Source organism: Gracilinanus agilis, chromosome 4 (assembly GCF_016433145.1).
Source record: "Gracilinanus agilis isolate LMUSP501 chromosome 4, AgileGrace, whole genome shotgun sequence".
Classification (NCBI taxonomy): Eukaryota; Metazoa; Chordata; class Mammalia; order Didelphimorphia; family Didelphidae; genus Gracilinanus; species Gracilinanus agilis.
Window position 1 is genome coordinate 247,490,890 of NC_058133.1, and position 16,800 is coordinate 247,507,689.

The following is a 16,800-nucleotide window of genomic DNA, read 5'->3' on the forward strand; positions in this document are numbered from 1 at the left end:
TAGTCAAAATCAGAAGGGAAACAACAAATTGGGAAAAAATCTTTATAACGAAAAACTCTGACAGGGGTCTAATTACTCAAATATACAAGGAGTTAAAGCAATTGTATAAAAAATCAAGCCATTCCCCAATTGATAAATGGGCAAGAGACATGAACAGGCAATTTTCAGGTAAAGAAATCAAAAGTATCAATAAGCACATGAGAAAGTGTTCCAAATCTCTAATAATTAGAGAAATGCAAATCAAAACAACTCTGAGGTATCACCTCACACCTAGCAGATTGGCTAAAATGAAAGAAGGGGAGCGTTAATGAATGTTGGAGGGGATGTGGCAAAATTGGAACATTAATGCATTGCTGGTGGAGCTGTGAACTGATCCAGCCATTCTGGCTGGCAATTTGGAACTATGCTCAAAGGGCTATAAAAGAATGCCTGCCCTTTGATCCAGCCATACCATTGCTGGGTTTGTACCCCAAAGAGATCATAGATAAACAGACTTGTACGAAAATATTTATAGCTGCGCTTTTTGTGGTGGCAACAAATTGGAAAAGGAGGGGATGTCCTTCAATTGGGGAATGGCTGAACAAACTGTGGTATATGCGGGTGATGGAATACTATTGTGCTAAAAGGAATAATAAACTGGAGGAGTTCCAGGCGAACTGGAGAGACCTCCGGGAACAGATGCAGAGCGAAAGGAGCAGAGCCAGAAGAACATTGTACACAGAGACTGATATACTGTGGTAAAACTGAATGTAATGGACCTCTGTACCAGCAGCAATACAATGACACAGGACAATTCTGAGGGATTTATGGTAAAGAATGCTACCCACATTCAGAGGAAGGACTGCAGGAGAGGAAACATAAGAAAAACAACTGCTTGAACGCTTGGGTCGGGGTGGACATGATTGAGGGTGTGGACTCGAAACTACCACACCAATGCAACTACCAACAATTTGGAAATTGGTCTTGATCAAGGACACATGACAAAGCTAGTGGAAATGTGCATTGGCCGTGGGTGGGGGGATTGCGGGGGGCGAAGGGGAAAGGAGGAGCATGAATCATGTAACCATGTTAAAAATGAATATTAATAAATGTTTGAAAAAAAAAATAAAATAAAATAAATTATACAGAACCCCTCACTTCTCAAAAAAAAAAGTACTTACTGAACTCTTAATTTTGGGGTTCCATGTGGCTGAAAGTTATCATTTTTAAGTAAAATTCACTTGTGAAGTACCCACATGGGCATGATGCTCCCCTGCCAGGTAGTGCTGATATTCCTTTCCCTCTTTCTGTTAAAATAGTCTATAATAAATCAGTCACTTTAATAATGCTGTGCAGATCAGTATGGATAGGATGATATAAAATATTACGGCTGAAACCAATCATAGGGAGCTAGCTTCTTATACAATACCTTTATTTTACAGATGGAGAAAACTGAGGCCCAGAATAGGGGAAGTGGCTTATCTTATCCAAGGACCACAGTGACCTAGTGGTAGTCAGGACTAGAATATAGGTCTTCTCATACCAGTCACTGCTTCTTTCTACTACCTTCCAAATAGTTTGGTGAAGGAAATCAAGCTGTATGAATGCCTTGGCCTCTTTTTTATAGGAATTCTTCTCATCTCCCATATATCTGCCTTTGTTCTCCAAGACTTCCAGACCTTTACCTTCCCTGACCAACCCTAAGTGAGAATATTTTCTTCCTTAGCCACTGTTTGGAATTGTTCCAGCCAGCCCAACTGATGAGAAACCAGTTAACCTTGGTTCTCAGGGACCTTAGACTTAGATCTGTTCTCACTTTTTTTTCTTTCTTCCTTCCTTTCTTCCTCTTTTTTTCCTTTTCTTTTTGTGATTTTTTTAAAGGCTCAAATAGATTGTTTTCCATGGCCAGATGTTACCTGGTTGTTGCAAATGGCAGTGACGTGTTGTGGAAAGGATTCAATGTGTTATGGAAAGGATTCAATTTCTCTTGGGGAAAAAAAAGTCAACTTCCACAGGAGAGAAAAAGTTACTGAGCATATTAGCTCTGCTAGAGATAGTTCTGATTAGGACCAGTCTTTCCAAACTGTTGTGGGGGGAAAGGTGGACAACCCCATCTTCTAAAAGCATGTTACCATCTCTACATGACCACTTTCTTTATGCCCAAGAGAAGACTTCTCATACCCTGATCCTCCTTCCATGAAGCTTAGCCCAGGGTACACTGTGCTTGGATAAATGGCTGGGAGTTGTAAGATTATAGGGAGTACTAAGGATCTTACAGCTTCTGATTGAATTACTTTTTTTCCTTCCCAGAAGCATTCTTGTATTCAGGATATGTGGCTTTTGTCCCATTCCTTGTTCCCTATTTTGAGGCTTTGGGAGAACCCCACAGGAGTCCGTCTCTTCATCTTTCAGTCTTTTTTTCCAGATCCAGGCATTTTTCTTAATTATCGAAGTCCAGTTTGCAGTGTCAGTAGAAGGTGGTGGGGTTGGGGATGAGAATTTACCAAGGCTAAGAGTTCCTTGTCTTCAGGCTATTTGAAGAATGAAACCAAAACTTAAAAAACATATAATTACAAAAGGGAAATGTACTTTCTTTCTAGAGTGCTTTGCATTCACACTGTCAGTGACGGAAGGAGGTATCCACAAGGGCCCTGTCAACTGCCCACTTGAAATAGGAAGTCCTATGAGGGCCTAGTCTTTACTCTCATTAAGAGCAGCTGTTTCTTGTTGATTTACAAAATAGAGGCAGCAGTACCACAGAGCCAGGATGGTTTGGGAATGAACTGTCCTTATATTCTCATACTTCCGTTGACCAAAAGTGCACATTGGCAAAAAAGGCAGGCTGGTGTCAGGATGTAAAGGCCTCATTAAAGCAACGCTAACCAATGGAATTTATTAGCTGAGTATGAGCACCACATAAAACAGTGTGTGCATTTTCAGGTCTTGATGCCCTGCTCAGAACTACTACACTCCTAAATTTACTAGCTTTATCTTATTGCTGATTTTCTAACAGCAAGCAGCATTTGGTGTTGAATGATAATAATGCTTTTCCTGCTAACACAGAGAGAATTTTTTAAAATATCAAATTGGTGTGGAGAGTGTCCATGGGTTCAGGATTTAAGAAACTTATATTTTAATCCTGACTTTTTCATTATCTAGTTGTACAACCTTGAACTCCACCACTCTGGGCTTCACTTTATTGTCTATAAAATGGCTGTGATAATGCTTGACTTAGTCTAAATCATGGCACTGTTATCAAGACAGTGTAAGTGAAAGGCCTTTGAAAGGTAAAAAGAGGTATCCAAATTTCAGAATGTTATTACTATACAAATAATATGATTCAAATGTCCAAACAAGCTTCTTAAATATAATTTATGCAATTGAATTATTATTAAAATACAATTATACAATTAAAATCTATTCAAAGAATACAGATTTATTGTCATGGAGGGAATTAGGCCAATCATATAGATACACCAAAAAGATAAGTGCCATGCAGTAGAATGGATATACTTCTTACACTTATAGAAGGAAGTAGATTTTAAACCATGCTAAGTGATTAATAATAATTCTAGAAGTTTGGATTCTTTCTCCTATGTATCAGTCCATTCTCAACTATCCATGCTAATAGAAAGGGAATAATCATGTCAATAATCAAGAATAATCAAGGTAGTTAGGGGAACTTTATTATATTTGGATTAGAAATATGATTGTTTTTGGAAGCACATTTACTACCATAATCATATTTTATAAGGTTAATAATATTATAATTTATCATACACTAAGGGCTAGGCTTGAAAGAAAGTCTAGGGATTAAAACACAATCATTCTCAAGAGGGATTCATATGAAGAAATATGAGAAGATACTCCCAACCTGTTCTTTGATGGAGGTGGGAGGTCCATAAGTGTTTCACATTGCACATGCTTTCCAGATTTTCTCAATGTATTGACCAATTATGCTGACTTATTTTTTTCTTTTCCAAAAAGAAAAAGTTTTATGGAATGACTCTTAGGGAAGGAAGGAAGGAATACATGGGATACTGTGGTGCTATAAGAAACAAAATTTTAATGAAAATACATTCAAAAAACTTGATCATGCATAATGATTGATTTAGAGGAAAAAGATAACTGTTCTCTACCATGCCCTCGTAAAATAGGTAAGCTTATCCATTTCAGGAGATTGCAAGTCAAAAATTTGGTAACCATGTATCAGCAACTGTAATGCAGGATTGCTGCAAGTTCTCTTGCATTTGCAAATTCACCTGAGGCAATCCTGGCAGTTAGGGGAATGGAATGTTGACCCAGCAAATCCCTGGTCTCACAACCGGACTGTTGGAGCTGGCACTATAAATTCCCCTGGAGAACCTCCCTAGGGGTTCTGGTTTCCTGACCCAGATATCCAGCTATCAACTTGGACTCCCCCTTGGGCCCTGGGAGGAGGGAGGTAGAACATGGGAAATTAGTTTACTTAGCCAGGCAGAGACACCCCTAAACCAAATCATCACCCTCATTTGTCAATCAGAGAGACCACTCTACATCAGGGCAGTAGAATTTATCCCTGTCTGAGGGGCTGGTTCCCTCAGCCTGATCTTACCTTCTGAGACCCTCTGCCAGCACTGGCCCTCACCCATAGCAACAGCTTTTCCAGACCTCAACCCGCTTCCCTCAGTTTACCCTTGTGTTTAATAAACCCTTGGCCATATTCAGAGGGTTTCAGTGATTCATTTATATCACCAACTAGGGCCAAGGACTGAGGAGAAGGAAGATAACTATCACTTGTTTCCTGAGGAGCTAGACCAGGCATCCATCTTGCTCAGGAAGTAAACTAAGTTCACTTCCTTTTGGCTTCCAGTTTCTCATCAGAAGGGAGGGCTACTCACTCCTCACCTTAAAGGAGCCTACAGACAGCAGGGAGACTGAATGGTCCTCTCTATTCAAGGACCTCACATCCCTGGCTGTCCCAAATCTAAAGATAGGGAAGCTGTTAGCTCCCTGGCCCAGGAGACTCACGGCTACCACCAGCTACCCTATGATCAGCCTGTTTAGCCCCTTTATAACACAACTAATCAAGCATTCTGCTAGGGGACTTAGATAAAAAGTTTAGACAGTGATAGGGTCCGTACCCTTATATGTAGTTATGTGTGCGTGAGACAGACCAACAGACAGATATTTATTAAGAACCTACTATCCAGTGCCAGGCAACATGCTAAGAACTTAACAGATATTTTTTCCCCTGATCCTCACAATAATCCTGTAAGGTAGGTATTATTATTATCCTAATTTTACAGCTCAAGAAAATGAGACAAGTAAAAGACAACTAGTGTTTTGTATTATAATACAGAAATAAAAATGGGTTGCAGAAATAGTTGGCATAAGGGGAAAAAATAAAGTCATTGTGAACAGATTATTGATTCATTTTTTCATTTTGCTACTATCCTCATACTTTGTGCCAGGACTATAGATCATGTATTTTGAATGGTTTATGAAAAATAACTTGAAAGTGTAGAAGTAGAGGATCTCAGAAAGTATAATGGATAATGTTGATTACATGAAAATAAAAAGGGCTAACATAAACAAACCAATTTAGCCAAAATGAGAAGGAAAGAAGAAAACTGGGGAATAATTTTTATAGCAAGTTTCCCTGATAAAGACTTTTTTCAAATATATGGAAATTTGAATCAAATTTATAAAAACAGGAGACATTCCTCAGTTGTTAAAAATACCCTAAAATATTTTTCAGAGAAATGCAAGTTAAAGCAATTCTTAACATCTGTCAGATTGGCTAGCATGACCAAAAAAAAAAAAAGAAAGAAAGAAAGAAAGAAAGAAAATGACAAATGCTGGAGGAGATATGGAAAAGCAGGGACACTAATGCACTATTGGTGAAGTTAGGAATTAATCCGATCTAGCCATTCTAGAGAGCAATTTGGAACTATGATCAGAGGACTGTAAAACTGTGTATACCCCCTTGATTGCTAGATCTGTACCCAAAAGAAATAAAAGAAAAAGGAAATGATCCATTTGTACAAAAATATTTAGAACATTTCTATTGTAGTGGCAAAAAAAAAAAAAGGAAATTGAAATTGATACCCATCAGTGGGAAATTGCTGAACAAACTGTGGAATATAATTGTGATGGAATATTCTGATGCTATGAGAAATAATAAGAGGGATGGTTTCAGAAAAAAATCTAGGGAGACCTATATGAGCTGATGTAGAATGAAATTAGAATCATTGTACACACTAAAAGCAATATTGTAACAATGATCAATTATGAAAAAGTCAACTACTCTGATCAATAAAATGATCCAAGATAATTCCAAAGTGATGAAAAATTTTTTCCATCCCTGAAAAGAGATCTGATGAACTCTGAGTAAAAATTAAAATATATATTTTTTATATTTTCTTGCCTTTTGGGGGGGCAATATGGCTAATATGGATATGTTTTGCATGATCCTACATATGCTTGCTTTCAGAGAATTTGGAACGCAACACTTTTTTTAATGTTAAAAGTAAATAAATAATAACATTTAAAAATAGAAATGAGAGAAAAAAGAAAAAGGAAGTGGACAGTGTGACAGAGAGCCAGAAGGAACTGTCTTATAGAAAGATCTGAATTCAAGTCTTGCTTCTGACACATCTTGCAGGATAGTCATTAGCAATTCACTTAACTTCTTAGCACCTTAGGTAATACTTTGATACTATAAATTTATGGATGAGTTTGGTAGAGGAACTCAGGAGTTCCTTAAACCAGTGAAATCTTAGATCTAGACCAAAAACCAAAATACTTAAAATGAAAATGATCACTCAACTGAGAGCAAAAGGAGATAATGGTTTTCAGTTGGCCCAAGTTTGAGTTTAACAGTTCTCAGAAATTTCAGATTTAGAAGTGACCTTAGATACCCACCTGTCTCTGAAAAAGATTCCATCTATAAACTCAACCAACAAGTGGTCATCTGGCTTTTCCATGAAGACCTCCATTGAAGAGGCACCAACTGCCCACTAAGATAGTCTCTTCTATTTTTTAATAGCGCTGCTAGTAAGTTGCTTTAAATCAAGTCTAAATTTATGTCTTTAGTTTTCTTAATTTTGTCCTGTAGGATCAATCTTTCTTCACTAATGTCAAGCTAACAGTGACTACTCTTTTCATCTAGTCATTTAGACAAATCTTCTAGCCCATAAGATCTTATCCAGGTTGACAGTATAAAAGACTTTGCCAGATGTGTTATTAATATATAGGTAAATTATAGCTGCAATATTTCCTCTGCCTACCTGCCTAGAAACCCTGTCACAAAAGGAAATTGGTTAAGTTTGTCATGAACTCTTTGATCTTAGTGAAATAATGCTGACTCTTGGTGATCCTTGATTTCTTTTTAGACATTCAGTAATAATCACTTTAATAATATATTCTTGGAATGTTGATAGGACTCAACTTCACTGGTCTATAGTTTTCAGTCTCTATTTTGTTCCCTGTTTTGATATTTGAGATACCATTTGGGATGCTTCTTGGGGTGGGGGGGATACTTTGATATTTGGGATACTTCTCCAATAATGAGGTCCTTTTCCATTCTTCATGATCTTTTGAGATGAGCCATGACAGTGGCTCAACAATCACATTTGTTCTTCAAGAGCATTTGGACTTAGTGACTTAATGCATCATGGGCAACTAGGTACTATTACTATCTAATCTTCCTGTTCACCTTGGGTATTGACTTCCTATTTTTGTTCTATCTTTTCTATTCCAGAAACCATTCTTCCTAGTAGAAAAAAATAGTATAGTCCTACCTTCTCTGTATTTCGTATTTTCTACATATTGAGTACAATTCCCAAAAGAACTGAGGTAGCTCATGGAGGCAAATGGTTTCTTTTTGGGAGGCAGTGGATTGAGAGCCATGCTAGAGATGGGAGATCTGAGATTCAAGTCTGGCGTCAGACACTTCTTAGCTGTTGTGACCCTGAACAAGTGATTTAACTCCCCTTCCCTAGCCCTTTTGCTCTTTTGCCTTGGAACCAATACAAAGTATTGATTCTAAGAAAGAAAGTAAAAGTTTTTTAAAAAAAGTACTGAGGTAGCTCTTCAATAAGCAAAACCCATGTCTGGGAAGGGCAAGAGAAACCTTCATTTGGGAATGGCTAGAGGAGAATTCTGCTGCTAGCTTAGAGCCACTAAATATGAAGCAAGTACTGTTACTTCCCAGTTCAATTCAGCAAATATTCACTAGACAACTGCTCTTCAAGGAAGGCACACTGGGAAATTCCTTCTTACTTATACTCAAATCTCTATGCCTCAGGCTTATTCTGTGTCAGCTAGCACCTGAGTAGGCAGAAATAAGAGAATGGGAAATATTTGCATTCCCCAGAAATCATATCCATGTATGTGTAGAACAAGGGTTCTTAACTTTTTTGTGTGTCATGGACCCCTTTTAGCTGTGTCATAAAATCTATGGGTCCTTTCTCACAAAAGAGCATTTAAATGACTAAAATAACATAAGTAGGCTACAAAGGGAACAATTTATTTTGAAATAAAGGGAGAATGATTTCTGGAGCAGAAAAGATAGAAGCAAATTCATGGATCCCAAGTAAAGGTCTTTTTATTTAGAAGAACTGAGAAAGCTCTATCATTATTGGAAATGTCCTTACTACTTGGGGTTCAATTTTTCTTGAGTTTTCCTTTTTCCACATTTCTTTTTTTCTTTTCCATCTTTTTCCCCCCTCCTTTTCTTGTCTGTCAGTCTTCTCTACCACCTGCCCTCTACAGAGTTTTAAAGGAAATGTCTTTTGTGATTAGGATTTGTGTTCCTTGTTCATATTTTTTATATTCTTTCACCCTTCCCCCAACCATTTGTCATAGAAATAAATGACAATTTATAAGAATTTCTTGACAGAGGCCAAGTGTAATTTCTTGGCTTTCAAACAAAAAATTCAGAAAGATTGCCTTCCACACTTACCTCATTAATTAGAAATTTTTTTAAGTGAATTTGCTAATATTTTGTAGGTCTGAATCTGGAAAACTGGTACTCAACTCATTTTCTTCTTAAGCATCATTTCTTAAATTCAAGTAGTTGCCACCAGGTATATGGAGATGCCTGGTTGCTTTGTGATTTATATGGTTAAGTTTTCCATAAAAAATGTTTAACAGATTCCTCCAGAGAATTAAGCAGCCTCAAGAATTCTCAGTATTGCTGGGTAAAGCATTTCTTTACATTAATCCAGAGTTAGGCTATCACTTATAGGTAGATCTGTCTTTGTCCTGGATTCTAGGGTTTTTGTAGACATCCGTCTAGAAAGTGACAAGCCTCATGCAATGATGTTTCTGGGAAATATCTCTAGAATCTATTTGTGATTTCCTGCTTTGGGGGTTAGGGCTTTAAGGAACTTATTGTTAGAGTCATAAATAGATGGATTTATCCAGATACAAGAGGGACTATAGAAACATGATTTATATCTGGAAGAGGTCAATCCACTCATTTTATAGGGGGAAACTGAGGCCTGAAGAGGTTAAGCAATTTGTCCACAGTCACATATATAGTATTTATGTGTCATTTGAAACCAAATCATCTGACTTTAGTGATAGCACTTATTTTATATTATGTAGCTTAGATAATTATTCTATATTATATAACATTTATATGTTTTATATAATTATAATATATGCAACATCAATAGATGTTTAATATATACACGTAATATTATATTATATCATATTCCTTTTTCTTCATCCAACTTTCCAAATTATGCAATAAGCAAACCTGGGTGATAACAGTTTAGTTCTGCCATTAATTCATCAGGTGACCTTCAGCAAGTTGTGTCCCTTCTCTGCATACCAGTTTCCTTCCTCGTTGGACAAGGTCATCTCGAAGGTTCCTAATAGCTCTAACATTAAAGTTCTCATTTTTTTGACTATATAAGGACCCTGGAAGCCATTGTTCCTTCAGGAGGAGAAATAATAGTGATAATAATTATAACTAGTACTTGCATAGTTTATTCAGCCTTGCAAAATGCTTTACGTGTGCCTTTGATCTTTTCCACTTCACAATTTTACAGAAAAGGAAAGTAAAGCAGAAAAAAGTTAATTGACTTGCCTAGAGTCACAGAACTAACAAATAACTGATTAAATATTTATTAAGTATTAGGATTAGATTTCAGGTCTTCCTGAATAAGAATAGCCTATTTGCAGACACAGGATCTGGGTTTGAATTCCAACTCTGTGTCACCTTGAGCAAATCATATAATCTCATTGGGTTTTAGTTTCCTTATATACAAAATGACAGGATTGAGCTAAATAATTGCTGAGGTCCCTTTTAGCTCTAAATCCCATGATTCCCAATACTAACTTTAAATATGACTCTAATACTGTTAGAGGCAGTGGGGTGTAGAGAAGTTAGTCAACAAACATTTAATTAAACACTTTAATATGTGCCAGGCACCCTCCTAAACACTAAAGATAGAAAGAAAGGCAAAACCTTGGTCATTCCTAACAAAGAAATCACATTCTAATGATGGAGTCAGCATGCAAACAAATATATACATGGGAAATATATCCAGTTATGGAAAGTAATCCCATAGGGAAGCCACTAGCAGTGGGAAGACTAGGAAAGATCTCTTGTCGAAGGTAGGATTCAATTGAGTCTTGAAATAAGAGAAACAAAGAAATGAGGAAGGAGAGCATTCCAGGTACAGTGAGACATCCAGTGAAAAGTAATGGTATGTTTGAGTAACTAGTAAGTAGGCCATTGTACCTAGATAATAGAATAAATGAAAGGGAAGAGAGTATATAAGAAGACTAGAAAAGGTAAAAAGTGTCAGAGCTTTAAATGCCAAGCCAAAAATTTTCTATTTGAGCCAATTTTCTGTTTGATCCACAGAAATTATTTGGGGGAATGGGACTGGAGTGGATGATATGATCAGAAGTGCACTTTAGGAAAATCACTTTGTCAACTAAGATTGGAGTGGAGAGACTTTGGGCAAGAGGATTAACCAGAGCACTATTGTAATTGCTCTGGCAAGGGGTAATAAGGACTCTGCACCAGAGTGGTGGCTGAGTGAGTAGAGAGAAGGGGATATAAACCAAAGACATTGTAAAGGTAAAATCAACATGACTTGACACAAGATTAGATATATGTGATGAGTTTGAGTGAAGAGTTCAAGAATGACTCTGAGGTTGAGAGTCTGGGGGACTGGAAAGATGATGGTATCCTTGACAGTAATAGGAAAGTTGGGGAAAGGAAATTTAGGAGGGAAGAATTATTTGGACATGTTAAGATCAAGATACCTGGAGGACATCCAGTTTGAGATGTCCAAATGGCAGATGTGAGACTGGAACTTAGATTGGATATATAAAAATGGCAATCATCTGCTTGGAGATAAATGATCCCATGAGATAAAAAAAAAGAGAGAACAGAGGGAGCGGAGAAGAGGACTCTCAACAGAATCTTGGAGGCTACCCCCTGATTAGTGGGCAGATTTAGGTAGAATTCTGGACTTGGAATCAGGAAGATATGGGTTTGAATCATGCCTAAGATTACACTAGCTGTGTGATTCTAGGCAGGTTACTCAGCCTTTGGGGGCTTTAGTTTCCTCTTCTGTACATAAAACAAGGGAGAAAGACTCAATAACCTTTATCTATTCCTTCCTACTTTGAATTTATGATTCTATGATATAATCATTTGTTTCTATGATTGCCTCTTAGGCAGGCTGGACAGAGAGCTAGGTGGGACTCACAAGGCCTTTCCTCTTACTAGCTTAGTCATATCATATTGATAATTGATACCCTATTTTCTCTCTAGTTCTCTCCCCAAAATCACATTGTATCTACTAAATCTCTGCAAGTCATTAAAGATGAACAAAAGGGTAGGAAATATGCAGAGACTGCATATGCAGAGTTACCAGATAGTGGCTCATATGGAACAGGAGATGCTTTTTCCAAAAAAACTTTCTTCTCCACTTATCAGAAAATTTTGATTTGAGTGTGTTTGTGTGTAGAAATATCATCATACTTTTTGTGTTTTTGGTTTTAATTTCCTAACTCTAGGTATTCTGGATGGCCCATCCCTACTTGCCCCTCTGATAAGTGTAGAGAAGGGTCACTTGGTTCTTTTCTTTCCTATGGGAAAAATATTTGCTGTGATTATTCTTATTTGACATTGAGTCTTCATTTTCCTCTTTCTCTGATACTATTGTGTGTTCCTTCCCCCCCCCCCCCCCCAGCTTGTGATTGCCACCCTGTGGGTGCAGCTGGCAAGACCTGCAATCAAACCACGGGTCAGTGTCCCTGCAAAGATGGTGTGACTGGCATCACGTGCAATCGATGTGCCAAAGGTTACCAGCAAAGCCGATCTCCCATTGCTCCTTGCATAAGTATGTGGAATCTTTTTTTTTTTACGTCTGTAGCAATAGTAGAATTTACTTGTGAATATCCTTGTAAGACTTGTTTGACTTCCTAATGGATTTAGCAGTTATTAACACTAATGTGGGCATGCTCATTCAAAAAGTTGTTTTTTTTTAAACCTTGGTTACATTTCTTTGTGCCTAATTAGACCAGAACATGTGTAATTCAGTATATTCTAATATAGAAACCAACTTATTAGATATATTTATTTGCCACAAGGGTTGGATTATTTGAGTGCAACCTAAAACCTAATGAATCAAATGATGAAGTAACTGTAATTTGTTCAATTATCCCTGAGCAGACCTCTTTAGCAGACATGGCATGGTCTATATTTATTTGATCTGAATACACAGAACAGATGTTTGGTGAATGGTTGTTGTTTCCTACCAACCCCCAATCCTGAACCAAATTTTTATGTTTCCTTCCCAAGCAGCCCAAGGCTTTGAGGGGATGGACAGGTGGCTGGGTGACTCTTGGCTCTTGCATGTACTTCTGGCTCTGAGGAGACCAGCAGCATTTGAGTCCTAGCAAGTATGGAACTTAAATTAATGTCATCAGTTATTATGGTGAGATGGATAGTGGTTTCTGTCTTTATGTTGTGTTAGATTTTGAATTTTATATTAGCTCTTAGAAAATAAGAACAGCAACAGAGTTCCTGTCCCATATCACCTCTGTGTCCTTTGAGCTTATATCTAATAACAGCAATTCTCATTTCCATGGAAAACAGTTAGCTAATCCTAGTTTTAAAAAAAAGTAGGCTCCAGGTGTCATGATCTAGATACCTAGTGTCCTCCTAAAGCCTTTGTAGAAATTAGAAACCAGATCCAGTCTACCAGTCTGGTCTTTTACCAGAAAAATACCATGACATTCCAGCTTCATGTTTCCTATCTTAAGATGGAAATAAGTTGCTTTCCACTGTTACACAAGCCCACAACTTGGGCAGAAGTGTTCATCAAATCATGGAGAGATTCTCCAACACATTATACTGGTAAGAATAGGTAAAAGAGATCTTAAGAGTTAAACGAAGTTGTTGTGGTGGTTATTCTTGCAGTATTTCAAACAACATTTTGACAAAAGATTATAGAGTAATGAAATAGAAACTCCAGAAATAGAGTAATGATAAAAATAGCCCAAGAAATTTCAGATCACTATGTGTTTATCCTATGTTTAAGATCATTAAATGGTTTTCAGTTTTTTCACCAACTCATAACACAAAAAATTACTTCTTTTCAGTCTAAGTCTAAAAAATCTTAAAGGAAACATTTTCGTTAAAAGTTGGAAGAAAATCTACGTGGCCATCTTGGATTATGAAAACATTTTTTAAATGAAGTTTCATTTTTAAAAGGGACCAAAAGCTCTCAAATTGCTCAAAACTTAACATTTCAAAGTTATCCTCTGTCTTTAAAACCCCCGTGGAAAGTCCAGTTGAATTTTTAGAAGTAGAGATATAAACAATGGAAAATATGAAATCCTTCTCTGTTCACTCCACTCCCTAATTTATCCTTCTGATAAGGGGCAGATAGATGACTGGTGGAAACTCTTGTTGAAAGATTTGAATTGCCAAGCATAGTTAGTGAGATTCCATTGAGAAGCAGCAAGGGGAAGCCTAGGAGCAGTTATGCAGAATAGGCTCCTTCCTTCCTTTATATGAAACAAGGAGGAAAAGACTTTTGTCTTTTTCCTGCAAAAAAGAGCCACGATATAACAGATATGCCCAAGCAACTGGAAAAAAGTAGTAGTGGCTCTGTATATAAAAACTAACCAATATCAAACCAATATCACCTCTTAGGGAGTTTCATGAGTGGAGTCATGCGATTCTATACTTCACTGTGAATGCTGTCTTGGCCACAGATAGCTTATGAAGGAGATAAGAATGAAACCATGTTATTTTTTGAAAATGCTTCTTTATTTGGCCTGTATCCTTCAACCACCTTGTGCGCAGTATGTATCATGGCTAACCACCTTTCAGTGGTGAGTGATCCTGGGAATAGTGCATGACCTTGAGGATATCATCTTGATTTTGTGCCACACTCCAAGGTAAAGGGGCAGCCTTGAGGCCATTTCAATTTCTGAGTCCTCCTGAAATAAATTGGAAGTTTATTATTTTGTTATTAGATTACTAGTGGTAATGGTATTGAAATAAAAACCAATAACAATTATTATCCATACCTTCTATGGACTTCTATGGCTTATGGCATTGCATTGGTTCTTCAGTCTAAATATGTGTGTCTTGTACTAAATCTTCAACAAACACTGTCTTATAGTAAAGATGCAGCATCTCATTACAATGAATGTGATTATGGAAGACCATGATTTATCTCCAAAACAAGGGCAGTTTTTTCTGCTAGTCATTGTTATTGCCACAATCTGGCTTGCTCCAGGGTGACTTTTTTGTATTCAGATCCAGACAAGATCCAGGCTCATTGGTATGTCTGATTCAAAGTTGATGGACAAGATGGATATATCTTGATAAATAAGATTGAACCAGACTCTGATTTGAGAGCGTCCTATCTACTCCCTATTCATGGGAAGCAACCTCTGGGCCTTTGGCTTCATTTGATGGCAAATAATCCCCATTTTCATATTGAATTGATAGTCATCTTGAATAAGAAGAAAGGAATCCCAATGACTGAAAAAGTTGAATTTTTGGAAGCAGAGCTATAAACTTGTAAAATAGGAAATATCTTTCTGTTCAACTAATGCTCTAACTTTTCTAATCACAGATAGTGATTTCTGGAGAGCAGCCTAGCCTACCTTCTGCCAGGATACTTCTGCCTTCAATAATGCCCAGGTCTTAGTCAAACTATATTTTAAGGGAAACATGAAAAATACTAGATTTTATTTCCTAAGTCCATCGTTTCCTTAGCTTTTTAACATGCTCTTCAGGAGAAACCTCTTACCTAAAAAGTTTGGGCCTCGAGTACTTTGGCCATGAGTTTCCATGGACTTGTAGAACCTAGACCTGAATTCTTGCCTTTAAGGAATACCCAATGTTTTCTACTTTGTACATTGGTCGACGACAATCAACAAACACAGCACAACTAAGACAGCCGTCTCAAAAAAGCCTATCAAAAGGAGGGTGTCCTCCTGATTAAGCTGAGGGGTTGTGCTGGGGGCTAACCAAAGAGCACAGTTGGCACAAAAGCAACAGATTCAATTTTCTCTCTTTGACTAGTGAGAACACCCTTGTCCATCTACTCACTTAAACCATGCAAGGTCCTTGATAGTGATCACAGATTATTGACATTTTTGGGAAGCCCATACCACACTATAATAAATCAAAAGTGGTCCCATTTTCCTTGCCCTCTGGTCTGACTGAGATATTCTCTTAAGGCTGTCCTGTTTTTGTGATACAAAATATTTAAGAGTTTCCCTATAAATAGGATTAGTGAAAATAACTGGTATGCTTGTTATCTTTTTTCCCCCCAAAGTAAAGGAAAAAATTAATGCTGTTTTTCTCTATTTTTATTCCTTTTGCTCTTCTTACGTGGACCCGAACCTCTGAAAGAGATTCCTGTAGCTCCTCCCACCACAGCAGTGAGCAGCATAGAGGAGCCAGAAGGTATGTTGTTTTTTGGTTTTTACTTTTTAAGTTTCAGTTCTGACTTCCTGTGGGTAAAGGAGGATACTCCAAGGACATAACTGAAGAAAAGTAAGTGGAGAGAAAGCATATGAGGACAGGGAGAGACCCTCTTGTTAACCAATTGCTCTCCGTCCCAGGTTTGAATATATACTTTATAATCTTGAAGATATGATCCAGTCTGATGTGGGTTTGCTGACCTAATCATGATAAAGAGGGAGGCTGTTTTGAGAGCATCCCTTCCTTCCACTTTCTTTCCTTTTCCCCCTTACTCCTTCTTGGGAGCCCAAAGATCAAACTCTTCATGGTCACTCAAATGAGAAGCTATTTATACACCAAGTTGAAACCAATGGAGTAGAAAGTTAGGGGTCTTTTGTTCTAGCCTATGTGGTCTCAGGGTGGCTGCTTGAAAACATCTGGTTATTTCATAAACATCTCAAAAACAGAACTCTACATAATTTCCCCAAAATTCATTCCCATCCTGTTCCTCATAATTAAGCCAAACTGACCCAGGTAATATTTCTTTAAATGACCTTCTGACTTACACCTTTGCATTGACCATCCCCCAGTGCCCTTACTTTCATCAAGTCTCAACTTATGGAGGATTTTATGGATTAGTGCTACTACTTGCCTCTAGTTGCTTTCTATTTATTTTGCATATATGTGTATTTATTATAAATGCAGCATGAAACAGTAGTTAGGGAATACATTTTGAAGAAAGGAAGATATGGGTTTATAGTCTGGGCTGTAGACCATGACAGTACACTTCTTGATCTTATCCTTTATATATACACACACTTTATTTAGATAGATAGATAGATAGATAGATAGATAGATAGATAGATAGATAGATA

The 16,800-nt window shown here is 37.3% G+C and overlaps 1 protein-coding gene across 1 annotated transcript in view; it reads left to right on the forward strand.

Annotated features, from left to right (window-relative positions):
* NTN1 (netrin 1) overlaps window positions 1–16,800 on the forward strand; it is a 402,384-nt gene that overhangs the window by 249,411 nt on the left and 136,173 nt on the right. Inside the window, exons 3-4 of the mRNA XM_044672111.1 lie at window positions 12,186–12,335; window positions 15,875–15,928. Coding sequence (XP_044528046.1) covers window positions 12,186–12,335; window positions 15,875–15,928 — 204 coding nt within the window. The remainder of the gene's footprint in view (window positions 1–12,185; window positions 12,336–15,874; window positions 15,929–16,800) is intronic.